This window comes from Microchirus variegatus (assembly GCF_963457635.1).
Source record: "Microchirus variegatus genome assembly, chromosome: 5".
NCBI classification, from domain to species: domain Eukaryota; kingdom Metazoa; phylum Chordata; class Actinopteri; order Pleuronectiformes; family Soleidae; genus Microchirus; species Microchirus variegatus.
In genome coordinates, this window is record NC_139806.1 from 17,465,227 (window position 1) to 17,483,249 (window position 18,023).

At 39.9% G+C, this 18,023-nt stretch overlaps 1 protein-coding gene across 1 annotated transcript in view; it reads left to right on the forward strand.

Moving 5' to 3' along the window:
- kmt2cb (lysine (K)-specific methyltransferase 2Cb) overlaps positions 1 to 18,023 on the forward strand; it is a 64,915-nt gene that overhangs the window by 26,187 nt on the left and 20,705 nt on the right. Inside the window, exons 13-36 of the mRNA XM_083889355.1 lie at positions 830 to 907; positions 1,315 to 2,039; positions 3,346 to 3,468; positions 6,122 to 6,241; positions 6,576 to 6,680; positions 7,351 to 7,455; positions 7,565 to 7,746; positions 8,700 to 8,864; positions 8,970 to 9,076; positions 9,195 to 9,266; positions 9,379 to 9,591; positions 10,070 to 10,189; positions 10,445 to 10,570; positions 11,206 to 11,336; positions 12,079 to 12,271; positions 13,373 to 13,465; positions 13,741 to 13,785; positions 15,365 to 15,505; positions 15,604 to 15,636; positions 16,086 to 16,214; positions 16,317 to 16,458; positions 16,562 to 16,797; positions 16,964 to 17,037; positions 17,819 to 18,016. Of these exons, the coding sequence (XP_083745481.1) occupies positions 830 to 907; positions 1,315 to 2,039; positions 3,346 to 3,468; positions 6,122 to 6,241; positions 6,576 to 6,680; positions 7,351 to 7,455; positions 7,565 to 7,746; positions 8,700 to 8,864; positions 8,970 to 9,076; positions 9,195 to 9,266; positions 9,379 to 9,591; positions 10,070 to 10,189; positions 10,445 to 10,570; positions 11,206 to 11,336; positions 12,079 to 12,271; positions 13,373 to 13,465; positions 13,741 to 13,785; positions 15,365 to 15,505; positions 15,604 to 15,636; positions 16,086 to 16,214; positions 16,317 to 16,458; positions 16,562 to 16,797; positions 16,964 to 17,037; positions 17,819 to 18,016 (3,656 nt within the window). The remainder of the gene's footprint in view (positions 1 to 829; positions 908 to 1,314; positions 2,040 to 3,345; positions 3,469 to 6,121; positions 6,242 to 6,575; positions 6,681 to 7,350; positions 7,456 to 7,564; positions 7,747 to 8,699; positions 8,865 to 8,969; positions 9,077 to 9,194; positions 9,267 to 9,378; positions 9,592 to 10,069; positions 10,190 to 10,444; positions 10,571 to 11,205; positions 11,337 to 12,078; positions 12,272 to 13,372; positions 13,466 to 13,740; positions 13,786 to 15,364; positions 15,506 to 15,603; positions 15,637 to 16,085; positions 16,215 to 16,316; positions 16,459 to 16,561; positions 16,798 to 16,963; positions 17,038 to 17,818; positions 18,017 to 18,023) is intronic.

Genomic DNA, 18,023 nt, shown 5'->3' on the forward strand with positions numbered 1-18,023 from the left:
CTCAGTAGATTAATATCAAGTGTCCCATATCTTTGAAAAATTATAACTGCTTTTAACTTGAAAGCCACCTCTACTAGTAATGCTACTAGTAAAATGGCAGCTTTCATTTTAAAGGTCATGCAATGCTTCATTAAGTTTAAACATTAAAAATTAATGTTACATATCTATATAGGATCTAATATTTTCCTTGCACTGATCAAAAGAATCCATAAAAATTCATGTTTCTATTTATTGGCTCGAGAGATAACTGGTGATCTGCAACAAATGGTTTTATGAGTTAAATCAGATGATTGGCCTTTTTCACAGAAAAATGCTCAGCAGTTTTATTAGAGGACATTAACATTTTGTGATGTGAAGCACATCACATTAGCCGAACTGAATTTAGAGCTAAAGTGATGACGGGATGAATCAATTAGTGGATGAGCTTTAAAGAATCTACTACGTTTATACCTTATATATTTTTATTCCCTTCAAGTAGAAAGACTTGTAATGCCAATCAGATGATTTTATGTTCTCTCTTCCACTTAAAAAAAGGGTTAACCACTAGCCCTATTAGGCAATAGGGAAAATAACTCAAATCATTTAGTTATATTCAGACATGTGTTATTGTACCATTTCCCCTTTTTTATATTCTTGCAACGGTCAATGAAAACAAAAAGAATAGTCTCTTGTTTTGATGATTTATTTTGAAGAATTGACTGCTAGTTATCCAAACTGGTTATTTCTGTATGGCCTTTTTTCTTTATTTCCTCACCATTATAAATTTTTATTTTTTTTATTTTTTACTACATTTTGATACTCTAATATAATTGTAATGAATCTCTTTCAGAAGTCTCAGTGGTAGAAGACATTGAAAGGCAGGTTACTGAACCATCCGTCAACAAAGTCCTCACAGAATTCAAACCAGGTTTGTAGTCACAGCTGGTTTATTTAGACTGGATCGACATTGATTTGCATTAATTTAACAATTATTGCTCTTGTAGAATTGATTTTAAGTGTAATGCTCACAGTTTGCTGACACGGTTGAAATGCTGTGCACACATTGTATGGGCACTGTGAGGGCTGCACTATTATCATATTTTCTTACATTTTGGTCCCAGATATTGGTGGCATCCAGCCATCCCGGTTAGGTTTCCTAGACAAGTGCATATGCCAAATCCATATTTCATTTACATTAATGACATCATTTCTATAGTGATGCAGATTATTAGAAATTCATTAGGTGAACATTATATTAGTTTAATATTTTCAATCTTCATGGCATTCATGGTAATGACATAAATTCTGACTTGACTTGTGTATTTGCCCCAACAGAAACAAAACCAGCAGCAAGAACCCAGCTGACATCTACAGAGAGTCCTGCATCTTCAGCGACACCCTGTCAGGAACTGGAGACTTCTCCGGCCCAGCTCTCTGCAGAGGCACTACAGTCACAGGACACTGCATTAAAAATCAAACCAGCAATCACGGAGGTCTGCTCTGAACAGGGCATGGCTAACCCCAGCACAAAGGATTTTAAGGCCATCATCTCAGCCACCAAAGAACCAAGTACTGCACCAGTACCTTTCATGGACCAACCAGTGGAAGTCTCATTACCCCAGCCTCCTACTATGGATGTTGTCAGGACTTCTTTTCTGGAAACCGCTCCAGAAGAGCTTGAGGAGATGAAGGATGATATTTTTCACAGGAACCTGGCAGAGACTGTTAATCCTTCAGCTTCTAGTACATCTGAAGAGATGGACACTACACTGGAGAACAAGCCTAATCTGTCATTTCCCAGCCTGTTTTCAGAGGAGAGACCCCTTCAGACGTCAGTGGAAAGGCTGGCTGAAATGGTCTCTGCTTCCTCCTCCCACTCCTCATCTCTTCACGGGACATGTCCCAGAGAACTTCCGCAGATCCAGATCCTACCTTCACTGGGTGACCACAGCAGTGTCACACCCACCACCACTCTCATACCACTCACCCCAAAGATTGGAATGGGAAAGCCAGCTATCACCAAGAGGAAGTTTTCTCCTGGGAGGCCAAGAGTGAAACAGGTAGGAGCCTGAATATCATGTTACAAAAGCCTAGTAATGTGTTTTGTCACTGTCTGGCTGGTCTGTTTTTCTCTCCTTGACCAAATACTACTGAACCTGATATTGCCGGAATTGTAGTCAATAATCAGTGTATTCCTTGTGTCTCATGGGCTCTGCTCTATGAAGGGGAATATTTTCAGTGCCACAGTGTTGGTTGAAACGGCTTCTTCAGTTAAGGATATCTTTTCAGTTATTTTTCAGTCAAGTTGTGCTCTGCAGCATTATATTCTAACACAGCAGGAGAACTGTTTGGCAAATTATGCTCTCTCGTCCCCCTCTGCTTTCCTCAATTTGTGCACCACATGACTAGTTAGTCACAGTTTTCATACTGAACTTAGCTGAGATATTAATTATCTCCTGAAAGACTTTTGTAATGTTTATGGCTGAAACACACGTTGCTCACAGTTCCTCAACATGTTTAACCTCGGCAGCATTGTCATCACTCTGTTCACCTCATGTCCTGGTTAAAAACATGCCACTGTACTGTTCATGTAGGAATGGGCATTCATCAAATCATAAATTACCGTGATCATTACCATTTCCATATTCTAATTATCTCCATATTACAACAGCAGTAGGTCACAAGTAGCTATGAAATTAAATATTAGTGTCTCAAAAACAAATACATTACAGTCGACCATCACTGATGGTGAATGTCAAATCAGACCCATGGCAATAATTTTTTGTAAAATCTATTAAGTTAACATTTTATGTCTCAAGCTCAACACAAGGCCTGAGGACTTTTTCCCACAAATTCAAATGTTTCCCCTGTTAAGTCCAGCATGCTTTTTTCTAATGTGTTCATGTGCTGCCATGCTGACGCAATCCCCTTGTTTTGTCAACATGCTAACCACACACTCTTGTCATGGTGAGAGGTTACATGACCCCTTTTTCTGCAGTATCGTACCATGATGCCCTGTCAGATTCTCCTGTCTTAAATGCAACTAACACAATTGTACACAATTGTATCAACATGCCTGTCTGACTTGTAAGCATGGAAAGCCTAATGATTAATTTTAATACAGAATGGAATAACATATTTTGGCGCACCTGATTCTCAAATCATAAGGCTGCATTACATGGGTGTGTATTGAATTGTTCCCAAAAAGCTACAGTAGACGCTCACTGCATCTGTCTAACATCTTTCTTCGTATGTTTTATTTTTCGCTGGCTTTGTTTTTAAGTTGCTGCATTTTGTCGCCCTCCTCTCTCCCTCCCTCCCTCTCTCTCACTCTCTCACTCTCTCACCCACCCCCCCTTACCTTAGGGTGCATGGAGCCCCCATAGCAGTGTGAGCTCCCCTTTGTCCTGGTCACCAGACCGGTCAGAGGGGTGGGACGTCCCAAAGACCAGGCAGTCCTCTGGCAGCCCCGGCTGGAGCATCAGAGTGGTAAATACTGTGGCTCACCAGAGATGGCAGGGCAGCAGCTGCCCTCTATCAGCCCTCTGTTTACCCGAGTGATACACACTCCCCAAATGCTCCTGAGTGTCGCTCTATTTTAAATTCCACAATAACAATAAGCACTAGCATGGCAGAAACCTATGGCTAAACTGTCAACCTGAACATCAATCAAATTAAAGTTTAATTTGGCAGAGATGAAAATAAGTTGGTTTGACTGTGGAGTTTTCTACTACGCGTTGTTCTGTGGCAGCCATTACTACTAGTCTTTTTCTTCTGTTTGTTTTCCATTCACTAGTTCCACACACTTCAATGCAGAAACTCTTTCTAATTGGAAATCTCTATCTTATTTAAATTAATTGAAAACTTCTTCAAAGACACATATTTTTAGCTTCTTACTAGTTTCACATACTTTTACGTAGAAATATCATTCGAAATTTAAAATGCCAGGTCTGTCAGGACATTATTCAGTTCACAGTGGACGAAGTCGCACAAAATAGAGAGGGGTTGTTGAACAAACTCTCTTCAACTTTCAAATTCAAATTTCACTCTTCATCCATAATTTTTACTAGAACATAGACACATTTGTCTAGTTTCATACAATGTGACTATCAAAATACACTGATTTACATGATTTTAACTGTGACTCCCAGAGTGAGAGAAGTACCATGTAGTTTCTCCTTAGGGTGCAAAATATAAACTGACAAACATAAGTCCCCATTTTTAAAATTGCCATTTCCCAGCCATCTTTACAAAACTAATATCAGGATCTTTGGCCAATCCTTGTGACACCATTCAGCTACAAGAAAATATGGTCTTGAAAACTTGAATTCATCATGTCAACTTCTCATTCATACCAAGTCGATTCAGCATGCCAGGTCGGGCAGAAGGCCGCAATTTCCTTAGAAATTGCCTTCTCTGGTTTTTAAATATCATCAACCATGCCCCGCTTTGCTCTGTTCTCTTATTTAAAGCTTTTTTGGTTTAATAATTTTACTTCTTACATTTGATTTGGTACTTCTTTACTTGGTTTAATGTCTGTGGTAGTTGGTTGCCATGGTGACAGTCATTACGCTAAGCAAAGCTTGAGGAGGTTAATTTGTATACCATTAGCTGGGACCCAGTTATTTTTGAGCACCATTATACAGTGTTTCTGATGGGTGTAGTAGATGGGAGGAGCCCCAGGCTGGGATCAGAGCCAACTGTGGAGGGGATTAGATTTTGGGCTACTGGAAGGTTCTGTTAAACTAGCTCACACCACAGTTTTTCAGTCTGAATTTTCCATCACTGGCAAGTATTTGCTACTTGCCGATAAACGCCCCCAAACAGTGCTCATACAGATTGTGTGAACTATGAAAAGACCTAATTAGAGAGGCGTGCATAGGCGTCTCTGGTGGAAACATACATTATGGACTATCAGTCAACATAGAGACAATCAAAAACAATCAGAATTAAATGAGCACAATATTTCCTGTGCCATTTCTCGCATGTGTTTTCGTGACCACACGTGGTCTGGAGACTAACCACGCGTTTCAATGCTCAGTCTGGTTAAAGATTGGATAGTGTTTTCTTGTTGAGCGTTTGTTCTAATTAGTGTTCCAATTATGGATTTTTTGCTTTGTTGATTAGTCTGCTGATCATTTCAAGATTTATTTTATCATTTGTTAAAAATTGCATCTCCTGAGAAAGAGCCACATCCATAGATTGTGTCAATAGATTGTGTCCTTCAAAAAAATTGTGTGAATGGAGTAGGTTTATGGGCTCTATCTTCTCAAGTCAATGAAAAGTTAACGGTTGACTGAGGCCCCGTTTACACGTGGATGCTTACGGGTAAAAACGACAAAATATTTTATCGGAAGTGCCTTCCGTTTAGAAGGTGACAACGTTTTTTGGGCTTAAAAACGCATAGATCTGAAACCACCCTCCAGAGTGGTAAACTTGAATATGCTCCGCTGTAGCGTTTCTGTCTACACTGCCAAGACGCAAAACTCTGCTCAGATCTGCAGACATCACATATACGTTTATGTCACATACATGCACCAGTACAGGGAAACAAACATGTCGGATTATTTCCATGCGTCGGACCTTCAAGCTGCTCTGGCAGCTCTAATAAACTTACACAAGTCTTATTACAAGTGGTAGCCATGTTTTGGTTTTCACGGCACAGATGAGAGAAGAAGGAAGATTCCACGCATGCGCTCAGATATGGCGGTGTTGTATGATAGTGTATCACAGCACCACCTAGCCGCCTGGCATGCATACCCAATCGAATTCCACACACGTTTGCGTCACCGTATGCATGCAGATTTCCTCCCGAAAACGCTTGTCTTAACGTGGAATAAAAAGTGAAGACACGACGCCACTTTTCTATCTCATAGCCTTAGAATCCAATTGTCAATGATTCATTGCAGCAGTTCAGATGCTGCACATTTCTAATAAGTTGAGGATATCTTAACTCCCTTAAAAACGGTTCTCTTCAAAGCTGTAGCAGTGAATAGATTCAAGTCAATCATCGGTGCAAGAGCAAAAACAAACAAAGAAAGCTTTCACCTAGTTTAGATTCTAGTGTTTTATATGTGTAGTAGTTGCTGTCTGACCTGACTGTTCCTTTTTCTTTGTTTTTGTTTTGCTCCCTGTATCACAGGGTCGAGGCTCAGGCTTCCCTGGGAGAAGGAGGCCCAGAGGGGCTGGTCTATCAGGTAGAGCTGGACGCGGCAGAGCCAGAGGCAAGAATGGAGTCTCATGTCCCAGCTTCAACCCGGGGGTATGAGCCATCAACTGGATTACATGTTGACATCTTCCTCAATTATTGCACTATATGCAAATCAGCATTTGCCTTCCCTCCAGCTAACAATGCAGATAATGTATAAAAAGCAGCATTAATGTTAAAGATGATTGTAAAGCTGCCAGTTTTATTTTAAGGTAAACATTGCATTCGTCTGCTTGATAGATACTTCAATAGTGATGTCACATTGCAACTAATCCAGTAAAGTATCTGCATCCCAATTAGTCATTTTAACATTTTGGTGTGGGGGGCTGCTTGTGCCATCACATAATATTACATTTATTATTTTTGTGTATTCTTCTCTGACACGCAGATCATCACAATAGAGACTCCATACCAAGTCAAGGAGGAAGAGGAGAATGCCATGCATAACACAGTGGTGATATTCTCCAGCAACGACAATTTCACTCTAAAACAGGTGACTTGGTCATTTTTTTTTTTAATCTCCAAGAGTATGAGGCTGATGAATTTCATTTTAAATCCTGAGCCATGCCTTGCTCCTTGCACTATTGTCACCTGAAATTAAATCTTTGGTTAAAGACCTTTCCTACTGGAGATAATTAATGCCTGTGGAGTTTTTCCGGCAGGAAATTGAGTGGATTATATAACCCAACTTTTTTTTTTTAGTTTATGCCTTCAAATTAATGCTCCTGTACCTGTAGACTGTGTGTGACTATTTGACTATTGTATTAGAGCGGTCTGTGGCTTGAGAAATGTGGTGAAACAATTACAGGTACAAAAGAGGACAAATTAACATTATGGTGAAATCCCATTAGTGTCTATCATTAAAAAAATCATGTTCAGATATAAGGTCATAAGTAAGGGCCATTATGGTATGTTTTTCAAGCTGTTTGTGCACATTGAAATTTGAGACTGTAGGGTTTACCTGGTAGGGTTTTTCAGGATTGCAAAATAGACAATATAAGCTCTTTTTATGGTTAATTATGGTGTCATTGGCAATAAATATGGGTGGTGAGCCAAATGTTAAGCAGTTGTGTATTATTATTATTTTTTTGTAAAATGTATTTTAATTGGAACTCGCCGCCACAGAGAGAAGAAATAACTCATGATGTGTTTCTTTGTTTTAGGACATGTGCGTGGTGTGTGGGAGTTTTGGTCTTGGTGCAGAAGGCCGTCTTCTGGCCTGTGCTCAGTGTGGCCAGTGCTATCATCCTTTCTGTGTTGGCATAAAGGTGCAATTTCACACTGTGTTCACCACACAATGGCAATGCAAGATGGAAATACCTAATCCATCTTTGACACATAGACCCACATGTAAATGTCTCATTCTTACTTTAACAGATCACCAAGGTGGTGCTGAGTAAAGGCTGGCGTTGTCTGGAGTGCACTGTGTGCGAGGCCTGTGGCCAAGCCACAGATCCTGGCCGTTTGCTGCTGTGTGATGACTGTGACATCAGTTATCACACCTACTGCCTGGATCCTCCACTGCAGAACGTACCCAAGGACAGCTGGAAGTGCAAATGGTGAGCAACATGGTGACCATCTTGCCCAGAATAACTTAGAAGTGGGTTACATGGTTTTTGAAAATTGCGTTGTTTTTATTTTGGCAACAATTTACCTTCATATTTTTTTTGTGCCAATTGTAATCAGCCCAAGCACAATATATATAGTTGTACCTTTTTGCGATATTATTGTTTATTTAGATATTAATATGTTTAATCAGACTTCAATCAGTGACTTAGGCACTCTTAGGTACTCTCACCACAGTCCCCACCACTTGGCTTTGTCACGGAAGTTAAAGTAGAAGCTGGTATATAGAAGAGAGCTGTATGTTGTGTTGTGTGCAATGACCAAGAGGAGGCTGACTTTGTGCACGTACACGCAAGAACAAATTTGGGAGAATATGTAAAAGTTTTGTTTCATGTTGTTTTTTAATCCACATGGAACTGGCATTTTGTGATCCCTAAAGCACTATTTTGGAAATTTGTGAATCTCAAAACACCATGCATTTTTGTGTGTACAACCAATACGCAATTTAGGGAAAACAACTTCGTCATTGCTCTACATCTGTACACAGCCTGCAAGCTTTATGTGCAAGGCTCCAGCTTTTTCTCCCTTCTTGGTGTATTTCTGTGGCAGTGTTACCACACCACATGCAGGCCTGGCGTATATACTACAGCATGCCGAGATGTTTTTTGATTGATTGAAACAATATCATGTTTAACTTTTTAAGAACAAAAAAGATCATATAGGGAAAGTCCGTTTCCATTTGGGTAAGGCCTTTATGTACTGCCAGCTCAAACAATTTAATATTTCATGGTTCATGGCGGTGGACACACTTCATTCAGTAAATTGATTCCCCACTAGTATATTGTGTAATGTGTATATGTAGAGAGAATAACTGCCCAGTTATTCTGTGGTATCGTCTTTGAAGTAACCTGTGTAGAATAACAGCTGTCCCCCTTGTGTCCTGCAGGTGTGTGTCCTGTACCCAGTGTGGTGCCACCACACCAGGCCTAAGGTGTGAGTGGCAGAATAATTACACCCAGTGTGCCCCCTGTGCCAGCCTTCCAACATGTCCCATTTGCCTAGAGGACTACAGTGAAGGCACCATTGTTGTGCAGTGCCGCCAGTGTGATAGGTGAGAAGCTTTTCCACAGAAGCTGTCACTTTAAGAGCTTCATATTCTTTTTGAACATAATTTTCTCTTATCTTTACCTTGTTTTTTTTCTATCTCTCTCCATAGATGGTTCCATGCCTCTTGTCAGGGTCTCCATTCAGAGGAAGATGTAGAGAAAGCTGCAGACAGCAGCTTTGACTGCACAATGTGCCGAACTTTTAAGACCACTAAAGGTGGGAAACTAGTGATTTGTCTTAATATTTTTGGTTGAACTAGATGAATAACCTGAGCCATGATGTCCCCCCCCCCCGTCCCATTGTTTGATGGCTTTTTTGTCCTGTGCTGCTGTAGTTGTGACCAAGGCCAGGGACGCCATTGAGCCTGTAGTTATGATGCAGACCATTACAAAAGCTAGAGAAATGGGTAAGCTCAGACTAAAAAAAATGTATATAATCAAAAACATTTCTGCAAGATAATGATTTGATTCCAATTATTATAGTCTATGCTCATTCGAGTTTTTTTCTGGTCCTTTCAGATTTGTCAAGGACCTACACTCAGGATGGGGTTTGTTTGACAGAATCCGGGCTATGCCAACTGCAGAGCTTGTCTGCTACAGCCTCACGGCGCAGGAAACCCAAGCCAAAGCTGAAGCTAAAAATCATTAACCAGAACAGCGTGGCGGTGCTTCAACCTCCTGTAGACCCCCTCTCAGAACATTCTCGCGATGAAGACATGGAGGACAACAGAGGTACTTGTTTTGTCACACAAGCAGAGACGTATAGCAGTGATTTGGAGTACTTGTCTGTATGTATGTCAACACTAAACTGTTGCACAGTTCACATCAAAGGGTAATGCAATTTCCCCAACAAATGTTTGACAGAGATTATGCGCACATTGCCAATTTATTAAGTCAACTTAACTACAATTAATGCAGGGTTATACAGTCTCACCTGCACCCTACAATTATAATGGTTATATTACATTTTTATTTTTCTAGATATGGTTTCTGATGTTTCTCTTTTTTTTTTTATCCGACACAAATTAAACACAACTTTCCCTTTTAAAAATGTAGTCTATGAAAAAAAAAATCTCTCTTGAACTGGAACTTAATTTCAATCAGGCAAATGTCCTTTTGAGTGGAGTTCACATAAAAGTGACCCTGACGCTGTGTTGAGGTGCTCTTTGCTGCAGGCTTGTTACTCCTCGCTTCTCTCTCCCTCTTACAGAGGCGGAGCTCATAGATTGTGAGGCAAAGTCTGACTCGAGCCTGGAGCGAGAGCCAGTAGAAGACGACTCCAAGGGGGCCGACGGTGGCAAGAAGAGGAAGAGGAAACCGTACCGGCCGGGTAGGGCACTCGATTGAAGGAGACAGCTCCTCTGAAGCGTAAAATGGTGCAGTACACGCTGTAGCTCTTAAAAAGAACTGCCATCTTACTTTGGGCCTGTGGTGTACAGAGTGCACTACCGAGTGCTTTTGATCATTCATGCTGAATAGAATCAATTGACAATTAATAAAATCAATCAATGCTTAATCTGTGACATGAAACTGTTATTTTATTGGTCGATTTGTTAATGTTAAATGTCTAATTTCTTCCTAAAAGGCATCGGTGGTTTCATGGTTCGCCAGAGGAGCCGTCCAGGCCAAGGTCCAGGCAAGGCCAAACGACCCCTCTGCAGAAAAGACTCTTCTGGATCGGTGTCAGAGAATCCTACTGGAAAAGATGAGGGTCTGTATGGCAATAATGTATCCTATTTATAGAATTATATCCTATTCTTCCCTTCATCTGTCAATTAACTATGGCTGCAGCTATCACATATTTTTGTAATTGAGTATTCTACCAATAATTCCCTGATTAATGGAGTAATCTGTTTTTTTGTTGTTGTTTTTTGATTTTTAATTAAATATTAATAATAATTTGTGTGTGCGTGTTTGCATCACATCTAGTCAAATCGCATCACGAGTCAGTACATCGCTACAAATACAGTAAGCTCTAAGCTCCTGTAAACTACATTAAATCAGCGAACATCAACGATTACGTCAGCGTGTGCCGTTCGGCTCAGATACTGAATCATTGAGGTCTTGTTGGCTTTGGACATTTTCTGCCTTTTACGGGCTATTTCTCTCTCTGTCATCGCGCCAGCTGAAATCCAGGTGTGCGTCTGCTAAAACAGTCCGTGTGGAACAATGATCTCTGCGCTGAACAGGCCGCATAACATGCGAGATGGGAAACGAATACTCGAGGCAGAGTTTTTGTAATCGAGTTACTCGAGTAATCGTTGCAGCCCTACAATTAACATTTTAATTTCATAACATCTGCCTGAAAAAGCCAGTACCAATGTTTTTTATTTGTTTTTTCTCCAGGATGGACTGAAGCACTGCCTGATACCCCTGTGGATGAGATGCCCCCTGGGCAAGAAGTTCAAGAAAAAATAAAGAAACGTTACAGGAAGAAGAAAACAAAACTGGAGGAGGCCTTTCCCACATATCTTCAGGTCTGTTTCTTTTGATAGCACACCTTCCATTGACATGGTGTGTAACTAATGATCTTGTTTAAACACAGCAGGGATTTAAAAGGATTTTAGCCTTGAGTCCCTGTATATCCTTTAACTGCTTGTTAGTCATTGATATCATATATTTTCACAAAATGTATCAACACCAATGTAATTTTAGTTTAAATGAAGTTGCAGTTGAGGATTTTCTGTCATCTTGTGTTTTAAATTGCTCTTGTCCTGGTTGTGAACTAACATAAAATCTTAACTGGAGATGACTTCAGTGCTCCTAGGCTCAAGCCAGTATCTTAGTGTCACCTTGTGTTGGCCAAAACATAGATATGTTATGTGCATTAAGACACTGGCAGCTGTCAGTGCCATTTTGTATCCTGCCACAGTAGGGGGGAGGGTTGTTCAGTCTAACTTAAAGGTCCAACACAATGAATCACATGTCATTAATTATTGAGATTGTGACATGTTGGGCTTTTAATGCCTTGGTGCAGCGTGGAGCTGAAGTAGCATGTCATTGGGGACAGCAGATGAGTTTTGGGTATAAGTGAATGGGGGAGGTCAGGACAAAAGTGAAGTGGGCACAAAATAAGACTTTTGGTTTCACTGTCTGACATTTTTCAGCATATGCTGAATAATTTTGACATTGACAAGGAAGCTGTCCTGAAAGGTTTTTGAAGGAAAAATGTGAATACCAAGATGTCTTCTAAACGGTGCTCTGTGTTGACATGATCAGGAGGCATTCTTTGGAAAGGACCTGCTGGACAAGAGCAAGCAGACCAGGCAGCAGGGTGTTGAATCAGGCTTGCTGGAAGAAGGGCAGAGCCACGTGGAGAGGAAGCACAACACTACCGGCTTCATGGGCTCTTCTTCAGACCCTCTGCTCAGTGCCTCAGCAACATCTCTTCCTACCAGACCCACAGCAGCACGTATGTATACACGTTACTTTGTTACATCAGTACAAGACATGAGTTTATGCACTGAATCAAAACCATTGGGATGGCCACAGAACTAAGAATGTTTGGATTAGACCAGGGCTGAAGGAATCAACACAAAAAAGTATTTTATGTTCATCTTTCTTGGTCCATAAGTTTCTTCCCTCTATGCATGTTTTTTCCTCATTTGTCATTACCTAACACGACCAAGACCAAAACCAATGTCATACAGGAAGAACTGGATATGATGGTGGTCCCCTGACATGTTTCCTCAATCCTGCTGACACATTTTATTTTACCCATTCATTCAAGGCAGAGTGTTGAAGGTTTATCAGAGAGTCTATAAACCATTCAAAATACCAAATAAACTGAAGTTTGGAAACAATTTTAACTGAGTACACCATTTACACCACTTGTCATAGCTAAATTCAAACACAAAAATTGTTGTGTAGGCATACAAGCTGTGTTTTAACATATTTGTGCTGCAGACGGTGATGGTTACAGCATCTTGTCATTGTTTGATCAGCATATGTTCACCAGGATTTATTGACGCTAATTTGCACACCGAAGATTGAGGAGGTCTATGTTATGCTACTCGCAAACTCTATAGAAAGGCACAGGGTTTTTAAAAAACAGTCTGCTTAACTAGGTGACTGTTTTCAAAGACAGAGTGCTTTTTCGCTCCCTCAAATTAAATCATGTTTGTATAACTTTCAAACAGTACAAAGCTTTGAGACTCGCATTTATCAACTCTCAAAGCTGGAACAACAGTATTGACTGAACCAATGATGTCTCGGATGGAGAACAGCGATTTTGTATTTTGGTATGCAGGTGTAAACAGTTTATATTAGGTAGTGATTGTCCTTCTCGAAAAGAACAACTTAATGAAGTACATTTCAGTTCTTCAGTGTGATGATTCTATATACACAGTGTGTTTTTTTTTCTCCTTTTGAAATCCAGATCAAATTCTAAACATGGCCTCCAAGGCATTGGTTCCAAATCACACTCTCAAATCCATTCAACATCACCATCATTTTATGATTTGTGACAGTTTTGTTTCCTTTCTTTTTTGTTTCTTCCTTTTTTCATTTACAGAGACATCCGAGGAACCATTAGTTGATCTGTCTGAGGTTCTGAACACTGATGCAGACATCTTGGGAATGCTCGGAAAGCCAAGCAATGACTCTGGTGCGTCATATATCTCACAGCCAATCACAGCACTAAGAATATATTCGTAGTGACTTAGTCATGGGTAGACAAAATCCTAAGCTGCCAGTTCAGACGTTTCCTCTCGTTTATTTTGCTTTCACCACTTACAATTTTTTTAATCATCACATTCTTTGAAAATGTGTTTTATTCATTCTTGGTTTTATATTTTTTTGATTTCATTGTCTAAAGCGTGTTGTGCTTGTTCTGTCTTCACAATTTTTTCACTCATTTTATCTGGTTTTGGGTTCTTGTAGGTCTTGATTTTTGCCCCTTCCAGGTTGACGGCTCACCTCCTTTTGGTAAGGGTGCTATGGCCTACTAATCCCTTGCTTTCTTCCTTTCTCACAATGTGTGTCTTGAGTTAAGTGTGCATGTATATAAGCTGCTTTATACTTGGTGTTTCTCCACCATTTCAGACTGTTGTAACACTCATAAAGAGCTTAGTACTTACTTGACCCAGTGCACAGTATTCCCTCAGATGTCTACACTGTATCTGTCTTTATTCATGAGTCTTCTCAATGCTTTCACAGTTGTAACATTTTCTGAAAGACTTAATAAACTAATTCACAGCTGCTTAATTGAATATACCCTCAAGATGGCAAGAAAACATTCTGCTATTCAAGAACATAGCAGTTAAAACTGATGGAATAAGACAAGCAGATGCTTTGTCCTTCCAAGTCCTGAGGATGGTGAAGGTCTTGTCTTCATAGTTCTGTGGCTGGATGAAAATAAGCCTTGGGTTTTTGTTAAAATAAATAAAGTTGTTCAGCTGAAAATATATCTTGGGCTGATGGAATGAATTTCCGGTACAGATTGACATTGTCAAGATGGTAGACGGCTTTGTGATGAAGTTATTAAAAAAAATACAAAGAAAACCATAGGAAAGGATTTTTGTGTTTATAGTCCTAATGGTTAATGCAGATTGTGAAACATCGTTTTTCAAATTCAGTTAATGGACAATTAATTCACACAATAATATAATTTAACATATAACATCTTCCTCTCACACTTCAGCAAAGCATCCTTCTCCCATCTTCACATTGGACTAAATGTAGCAGCCAGGTTCCCCAGGAAAAACCAGTCCGAAATCGCGTATCACTCCCATCCCCACATCTCTCTGCTGACTTTTGATTACTCAAAAGTGCAAAGCCCTCCATGGTCTCACCCCAACCCACATCTCATAGCACCTTCAATCACACTGCACCTCCAGACCACTCATCCTCAGCTTTAAGCCTGATTTGTACTTCAGTGCGCCACACTTTTGAAAATTGTTCCTTATTTTGTTTGACGTTTTCATTTAAATGCTCCAGTAAACGATCAAACAAGTATATTGTCTGCAACACAAGACGGTTAAACAGGAGCACATGCAACAGAGAATAAATCAAGCTCTGCGCTTCCTCGCTGGCCATCAAATATATTATTATTATTTGAATTTGTCTAATGTGATCTTCATGTATTACATTTTTTTAAATTGTTTTCATAAAGCACTTTTAAAATGCTTTTTAAAACTAAACTAGCTTATTACAAAAGACCTAAGTATTAAATAAGGATATATTTTCCTTTGCAAACATTCACATGTTTGTGTATCTTAAATGAGAATTAGTATTGACCCTTCTGTCTCCTCACATTTCCAAAAACACTTTTTTTTTTAAACAACATGGGCACCCCAAGGAGATGTAAGCATATACAGCTCAGTTTTGGTTGCATTCCACTGGTTGTTAAGTCAATAAACATTTACTCACTTCAAACTTATAATTATAATCATGTTCTTGGTTGGATGTTTTCTTGGTTGCTTTGAGAGTGTGCGTGTCTAAGTTTGTGTGAGTGCTCACATACATGTTGTGATTTGTTTTTCTATGTCCGTGTGTGTTTCCACAGCTGGGCTGGACATTGGACCCCTGTCAGACAATTCCCCAGTGGCTCCCCACTGTCAGGCTGGCCGGAGGACACCTCGAACTCTCCCTGAGGAACCCCTGGACGGCATTCTTAGCCCAGAGCTAGACAAGATGGTCACTGATGGTCAGTGAAGGAGACATCCAGCACATAACTGTTATTGTAAAGTTTTATATAAGATTGTATCAGGCTAATTATCTTTTCTGGTTCTTGTCTTGTTTCAGAATCGATTCTCAGCAAACTTTACAAAATTCCAGGTTTGTACTTTCCTTCTTTTTGTAGAACCGTGAACTTTTAGGCAGTGTTAATCCACGGAAATGAATACGACTCACCTGTGAATCTCCTTTTTTTGTCACAGATTGGACCATGGTTCAGTATTATAGCAGCAATACATTTAAGCAAAATCCAATTATTTCTCTAATCGTGTGTCTTGAATAGTAAAATCCAGTTGTCGATGTATCTGAGCTCCTTAAGATATCAATGCTGAGGATAAATGAGAACCTTCACAGACCATGTACTATTGACGATGTTATACATTATTCTTTAAATTCTTTATCAGTTGTGTCTTTTTTAAAGTAATGGGCCATCATAATATAATTAATTATAATGGGCTTTTTACTCATGTAAACGCACATACTCATGTTTTCACTAAACCCTTCATGGATATTAATGCATAACCGCATTGTGTTGTCACATTGTATTACAGAGCTGGAAGGTAAGGACGTGGAGGATCTCTTCACAGCAGTCCTTAGCCCTAGCACAAGCCAACCAACTCCCCCACCACAGTTGCCTCACCCTGCCACACCTGGTACTAGCATGCCTCACCCTAACACAGGTACATCATTTATCAACTTGTCATCATCGGATATATAGCCCTTGACTGTTTGGTTTCTGAATGATGTGTATCTAACCCAACTCTACAAATTCATATGTGTAGGTAATCCCATGTTTCCAAGGATGCCAATGATCAATGGTATGATGGGACCAAACCAGCGCTTCCCCACAAATCCAGGAGCAGGACCCTGTATCCCAGAAAACTTCTCCCCCCTTAACCGTATGCCTTTCTCTGACAATCCAAGGTAATGTGTCTTGCACCAAAATTGTTAACGATACATTTTCCCCTTTCCTCTGAAAAATCAAGCATTAGTGACTTCATGGCCATTTTTGTGTTTGTTGTTACAGGGATAGAAAGTTTAATCAGATGCCTAGAGAGGCAGTAGGTCCATGGCTCTCCCCTGCCCATTGCCCTGGCCCGACACCCCCTGGATCTCTGCCCGAGGCTGAGACTGAAGCCATGTCAAATGCCCAAAGGAGCACACTCAAGTGGGAGAAGGAGGAGACCCTTGGAGAGCTAGCCACTGTTGCACCAGTCCTGTATACCAATGTCAACTTTCCCAATCTCAAAGAGGAATATCCAGGTTGGTAGATTATTGTAAAGTTGATTTCCCTCATTTTGTGTTTTATTTTTATTTCATTTCATCTGTATCGTTTAGTGTACCCTTGTCCACACTGTCGCACAGTTAAAAAATACCCTGGGATGTTCTGTGAGAATGTTGGTTTGCCAACTACTCTTTCTTTTCACAGATTGGTCTACAAGAGTAAAGCAAATTGCAAAACTTTGGAGGAAAGCTAGTTCACAAGATAGGGCCCCATATGTGGTAAGATTATTATTATTATTATTATTATTATTATTTTTCAACTCTTTTAAAACCTAAACTCTTTGGTCCATGTATCAATTTGTGACTGCTATTTGTATTGACATTAGTATGTAGATCCCTGCATGACATCTGGCCTCTTGTCTTTTGTCAATGCAATTGGAAATCCAGCCATTCTCAGAAACTGATTTATGATTGGAATCTTCGCTCAGTGTTAAAACTGTATGGTGTTAGGAATGAACTTTACCACAAGTCATTTTATCTTGCAGAACCAGCTTTACAGATGTAGACTTGATCAAAGGTCACATGGTGGCAGTTCTCTTTCGTAGCTGTTTATTTTGCTATCCTGCTATATTTATCCAGAATAATTGGTGCTGATGCTAATTGATGCTCAATCAATGCATGTTGGGAGGTTGTAAAATGTGAATGTTATAGTTCCTGTTTTCGTGATTGAGTGTAAAGCCCACTATGTGATAGTTGGACTCAGGAGAGGGACAGTAGATGTCATCACCTGACGTTGTTTCCTGCCAGTACTGAAGTACCGTTTTGTTTTATCATCCGATTACAGTAATTAAATATTAAAGCAAATGTTGTTAAAGAGGATTTAATATTACACACTTTACACATCATATGCTCTAGTATGTTATGTTGGATTAAGTGAAATTACCCCAGTACAGCAATTTGAGATTCAGGCATGCAGAGCTAATTCTTATTTCTGCAATATTGTGCAAGTATTTTTGTCTGATGTGTTTTGTTTTGCAATTGTGATTGATTTGCTGTTTAGCAAAAGGCAAGAGATAACCGAGCAGCCCTGCGCATCAACAAAGTCCAGATGTCGAATGAGACGGTGAAGAGGCATCATCCACAGCAACAGCCCCCTGAGGTGTTTGATCCCAACATACCACTAGACACAGAACTGCTGTTTAAAGACCCTTTGAAAACAAAAGAGTCAGAGCATGAACAAGAGTGGAAGTTTAGACAGGTAAGAG